A 6,344-nucleotide genomic window follows, 5' to 3' on the forward strand; every position below is an offset into this window, starting at 1 on the left:
TAAAAAGAATTGTAGGTGTCCAAAGTTTATTATCAAATAATCACTAGTATATTAATTGACTTGATTATCATCTAATAAAATAGGACATTAACCCATTTATTATAAACCTAAAAGCCACGAGAAATATTAGAATTGTTTTAACATTATTCAGTAGTAATCGTGGTGACGAGGTCTTTTGGCTTTGTGGCTGGCTGTATATGAATTATGAAATTTGTGAGGTTGCTTTAAGTTGCTTTTCCACCATGTTCTGTTCTGTTGTTGGTATGGTGCTTTCCCTTTAACCAAAGAACATTCTGCATGGAGGGATGTGCATCCCGATACAAATTAAAGAGAGCAACTTTTTTCTTTTCTCGCTTTATTTTTTGATTCATTTCGATGTTTCATCCCAAAAATAAAAAAGCAATTTCATACAAATAAAATATATTTATTGTTTTTACTACTTATTAATAATTAAAAACATTTCATGAGTTACATTAAATCATCTAGTTAATGTCTTTGAAATAGGAGTACTACTAATTTACACGAGTCAGAAAAAAATAACCATTTTTATTTAAATTATATTTTCTTACAAAATATTAAATCTATAAATGTACATTAAAAAGATCCCGATTCTTCTTGCCCAAGTGGACCCATTCTTCTTTTTTCCCCTTTTCAAGGCAAGGCGTGCTTGCAAGTTTTGTATAATTATTTATGGCTAAAGAATGATTCGTGATCGTGAAATTGAGATATTATATTTATACAATAAAATTATGTAATAGTAAAGTTTTTTTACCATAAAACTATGTAATACTGTAACTTATATAATACAATATACTTTTATCATATTATTTATTTACATTTTTGTCTTTCTTTTACGAAAACATGTATAAACAGATTTTGTTGTCAAAGAAATTCATGGTGATCGATAAAACAATAGTAATTTACTACATAATTTTTTGCGACAATTTACACTTTTTTTTTTGCATACTATTATCTTTAAAGAAAAAAGAAAAATATATATTTTCTATTCATTTAAAACTAGTATATATATATATATATAAGAATATAAGATCTTTATTATCTGTGATTATTTATATCGTGCCCTATAGTGTTCATACGATTAAGGTGACATCTGACAAAGACACCAAACTACGTATGCACGTAATGCAATCAACATTGTTTTGTTTAAAAACTTGTGGGAAAAAACCTTTTAATTCAGTTGTTGAATTATTCATTGATGTTTTTGAATTTAGACTTATGTAGCAAGCAGGTATATAATATAAGTCAACCCGTAATTAATAATGTAAGTAAACTAAATAACTGACGAAGATTTCAATTGCCTGACCCGTTGATAGGCACAAACAAAACAAAACAATGTCCCTGTCGCCCCCACCTCACGCACTTACTGTGCTTATCTTTCATTAGTTAAATATATGATGATATATAAAGGTTTGAATATAAGAATATAATCCTATAACTATGCATAAATAGTTAAAATCTACAAAAATATTCAATCTTACACGCTTATTAAAAAAATCACGCAAATTTCTTTAGAAATTTATATAATTTTAGAATATTTTAATTTCGATCTTTTATATGATATATTTAACAAATCAATATATTTGACTCTCTTATTATTACGTTAAAAATTAAAATATTTTGACATTTATCGGATGTGATCACGTAGATTCGTTTACACCGGAAGTTAATTAAAATCTTGTTCGGTAGGCATGCTTACAGTACGTATACGTATGATAATTAAAAGAGTGTTAGGGAAAACAAAGTAGTTCAGGATGAAATTGTTCAAAAACATTACTAGATTAATAACTTGTTTGTTAACCCCATCGTTAAGTTTTTTTTACTGAATGAAAACCAGTTAACAATATATGATATATATAATTGATTGCTGTTAGGTTAGGATCATGCAAGTCTCCTTGCTAATCAGTTGAAAGTTTGAGTACAAAATCTTCCTTCCGCCACGCACGGCTACGACACATATGTACGCAGGTCCTGACATAGAATCCAACGCAAACTAAAGCTGATTTCGCATTTTTCTTTTTTTACTTCTCAATATATGTTTGCTTTTACGTACTAATTCTATATCGTCTAAATTAAATTAATGGTAAAAGATTTACTATTTGGAGCAAGAAATAAATATTTTTTTTACCGCTTGAAAAATGATGTCAGAAGGTCCAGCACAACAGAAGCAGAATTTGTAAGGTGAAAGAGAAAGTAGCACAGAAAAGCCCTATGTAATTCTATTAATACATTACATACATATATCGTACCTGAGAGTCTATTCATTGCATAGATTCCATGTCCTCATCACTTGAATGCTAGCTAGGTTGATGAGAGAATTAAACACCACTCAGAAACTACTAAAACTTGACGCAATGCAAATGTAATTTTCCTAAACTAGAGCACATGATCACATATATATGAATATATATTGGGTAACTAGCTGCTAAATGGTGGGTTTATTTTTTATGGTCTCAACTCAAACAGTGGCAAGAGATGAAGATGATTAGAGAGATACAATAGTGGAATTGATGAAGAAAGGGAACAAACACTTGCGGCTAGGCTAATAATTAAAGATACGTACGTGCGTAGAGGGGGGGCCGGGATGGAGTTTATAAAGCTGAAATTAAATTAAAGGGATAATTAATTAAGGAGGTGGTGGTGGTGGTGGTGGTGGTGCAGTAGTAGTAGGGGGGTTGATCTTTTTGGCGAGATTGTGCTTATTGTTATGCATCCAAACCTTGAGCACTCTTCTCTTGACCCCAATCTCTTGGCAGAAGTGTTGCACCACAGACTCCTCTTGCTTCTGGATTTTCCAGCCAACCTTCTCAGCAAAGTTGAGCATTTTGTCCTTCTGGTCCTGGCTGAACTTGGTCCTGAATCTTTTCTTGACCAGCTGGGCAGAGCTGGGTCGGCTACTGAGCTGCACCATTCCAGCGCCAGCAGCAGCATCTTCTTGTTCATCGGATTCTGAAGGGAGGTGGTGTCCAATTCCAATGTTGTAGGGCATTATCATCTGGTGTGGTGGGACACTTCTGGCTGCAGCTGTAGGGTAGCCAAGAGCCTCAGGATGAGGGCCCAGAATGAGTCTTCTTCTGTTGATGTTGAGATGATGCTGAGGCTCACCCTCCACTTCCTTTCTGTGGAAGTTTCTGTGGCAATGGCAGGCAGAGCAGTTCAGTGCCTCTATGCTCCCTTCTTTTCCACTTGGCATGAACTCACCGCACCCATCAGTTGCATTCCCTCCCATGGCTGCTGCATGGTTCTTCAGGCATTCTCTGTACCTAACCACTTTCTTGTAGCGATCCTCCTCCTCCTCCTCCTCCTCCTGCTGCTGCATAGTAGTTGGTATGCCGTTTGAAGGTGCCGAGGAGGATATAATGTGGTTATGGTCATGGTGAATCATGAGTCCGTGTCCATGACCATGTCCATGTCCATTACCATGTCCATATGTAGTACTGCTGTTTATTGGGATTGGGATTTCTCCTTCTTGACTCGAAAGTTCCATTCCTTCCTAGCTAGCTTTGGAGACTTAATTACCAAAAAAGAAACAAAGAGTCTAATCAAAATGATTGCAAAGTTTCTCCGCTTGCTAGTTGCTAGCTAGGAACAAATGAGAACGTTGTTTGTTAATTATGATGAGGTAACTAGCAACAAAATCAAAGGTTAAGAGTTAATGGTGTTGAGCACTAGCTACCACCCAGCTCATTATCTTCAGGTGAATTAAGAGAAGAAAGCAACAAACTAAAGCACAGACTCAGAAGTAGGGCACACGGGATATGATCATGAGAAGACAACTTTTTAAGCAAACAAGACACTTTCCCACTCTGGGTGTTTTCTAATTTCTATCTCTTCAAAAGGAGACAGAGAGAGAGAAACTACTAACAGTCTCTATGTCTCAGCTAGCGAGAAGATCATATTCATAATCAATGTTGAAAACAGCTACAAACAAACCCTTGTAGCTATAGCTTCCTTTTCTTTAAACTCAATTGGAGATGAAGAAGAAGATAGAGCAAACTGACATGAAAAACCTTATGCTGCAGACATGGTTGGTTAGAAGAAAAGAGAAAATATGATTTGGTTAAGAGAGTAGAATTAGAGTAAGTAATAGAAGGAAGTAGAAGATGAAGGAGAGAGAGAGAGAGAGAGAAAGAGTTTTGGTGGTGAAGCACTAAACAGGAGCTGCTTATAGAGGTGGTGTGGGAGAGACAAAAAAGCAGATTTTAACAGACAAAGAGGAATGCACAGTTAGGTTTTAGGAGAGGGAGATTCAGATTAGCTAGAGACCCAAAAAAAAAAAAAAAAGTGGGGGGGTGCTTGCTTTGCTTTGCTTGCACTATCAGCTATCGAGTTTACGCCATATAGAGGGGAGCAGCGTGTCAGATAGTGGTGAGGACAAAAGATGGCAGAGAGAGAGAGACAGAAAGACAGAGAGAGAACCTTTCTCAAATTGAATTAACTGAAAGAAACGTTCTTTCAAAGTAAATTAGCCAAACTTCCCTTCTTTATGTTATGTATGCCAAATGCTCCCTTCTCAATAATATTTTCTTCTTATTCATAATTTAAATTGATTATAGTCACACCTCTTCTTCCTACCAAAACCGTGAACTCATTAAGCAAACCCACTAAACTAGATAGGATAACGAAATGGGGGACAAAGTTAGACATGACCATAAATATTTGCATCAAGTTCGTTAGAGAGCCATTAATTTCAAAACAAACATTTTAGTCTAAAACCTATACTTCAGGTGAACATGCTACTTTTTTTTTTTTGAGAAAAAAAACTACAAATTCATCACTGCTTTATTTTTTCTTTTAAAAAACAGATAGTATTTTCTATATGTTTGTACGTTTAACCTTTACTGTACGCGTTCCTGGTCATACAAAAAGCTTTTACATGAAAACTTCACAAATGGAGTTGTTTAACATTTTTTAATGTACCTCTCTCTTTTTTCTGTCATTCATGATCGATCTGTGCATGTGTTTTCGCCCTTACTATCGAATGTGAATAGTTGGTGGATTTAAGTGTGCCATTAGAGACAACGGTTATTTGTTTTGTGTCCTTTTTTGATAATTAATTATAGCTTCTCTAAATCGTTTTTACAACCTAACTCGAGTTATATATGTTCATCATCCATCCACCATTAAAATATCACTTATTAATTAATACCTTAACCATCCAAAGGCTCTTTGAGTACACCTGATCATCAAGGGGAAATTTTGCTTAATAATTAAATTAAAGTTGGTGATGATACCATGCAAAAGTAAATGCAGTACGCTCAGAAGAGGTGTTACTTAATTAGGTCTTATGCTGAACTTAGAGTGATCGTTAGTGACATTCTTGCTTCAATCTTTGCGATATACTATATTATATAACAAATTATTATTTCTTCTGTATATATTTGCTTGTGGTGTTGTGTCAATAAATAGTTCGCTCAACATGTCAATGATGTTCCTTTGGAATACAAACAGCATTGAATTCCATTCAGATTTTTCACATGTGAGAGAGAAACACAGAGAAGCAGACAGAGAGACCATGGTAAAGGATGCTTCATCTTGTCAATGTTATAGATTTGGCAATCAATTAATCATCAGTAAAATCCATTGATAATTCTTTTAGCTTAAGTAATAATTAACTAACTTAAAGTTTAATTAATTATCGGTTTTTCTATAAATATATTTTATTATTAAAAAGCATAACATTAAACGTTATTAATATATTTAGACAATCATATATGCATTTACTTATAAAGGCACGGCATTTCTCAAATATTTATTTATTGGCACACCATATATGTACGGGGGTGTCTTTAACATGCAGATAAATTCTATAATAACTCATTAGATACATTAGATAATTAATTATGACGGTCGATATATAAGCAAAAGTTTAATATATTTATCATGTTGATTACTATATTATATTTTTAAATACTGTGGTGAAAAAGTTACCATAGTACGTCACGGTTACTCTGTAAAGCTGTTCTTTACTTCTTTACATATTCTACTGGGAAGTAGGAAAAGGATTCTCCTTTTCATCATATATTTGTTTATGAATCATCCAAATCGCTTTATTCTTTTATTATCCTTGCCTTTATTCCAGTCTCCACCATATTTAAGGCTTTATCCATCTTTACAATTTGTTTTATCTATGTTGTCTCTTCTTCTAGTAATTCTGCATGGATATTACTTTTCCTTTGTTGCTTTTCTTTCTACTTTTTGTCTTAGACAATATTATATATTCTCTATTTCTTTTCTCTTTTTGCAATTTGTTCAGAACTACTCCAGACATTAGAGTTAGAATAAAAAATGCAATTCGAAGTCATAATTCGATGTTTGGATGGAGT

At 33.7% G+C, this 6,344-nt stretch overlaps 1 protein-coding gene across 1 annotated transcript; it reads right to left on the bottom strand.

Moving 5' to 3' along the window:
* Window positions 1-2,212: 2,212 nt before the first annotated feature.
* On the bottom strand, window positions 2,213-4,393 carry LOC114392583 (zinc-finger homeodomain protein 4-like). Its single transcript, XM_028353770.1, has one exon. The coding sequence runs from the start codon at window positions 3,503-3,505 to the stop codon at window positions 2,645-2,647; it is 861 nt and encodes a 286-aa protein (XP_028209571.1). The 5' UTR covers window positions 3,506-4,393; the 3' UTR covers window positions 2,213-2,644.
* Between the last annotated feature and the right edge of the window lie 1,951 nt (window positions 4,394-6,344).

Source organism: Glycine soja, chromosome 17 (genome assembly GCF_004193775.1).
Source record: "Glycine soja cultivar W05 chromosome 17, ASM419377v2, whole genome shotgun sequence".
Taxonomy (NCBI): Eukaryota; Viridiplantae; Streptophyta; class Magnoliopsida; order Fabales; family Fabaceae; genus Glycine; species Glycine soja.

Coding starts and splice junctions, on each gene's coding strand:
- LOC114392583 (XM_028353770.1), bottom strand. CDS start 3,505: ATGGAACTTTCGAGTCAAGAAGGAGAAATCCCAATCCCAATAAACAGC.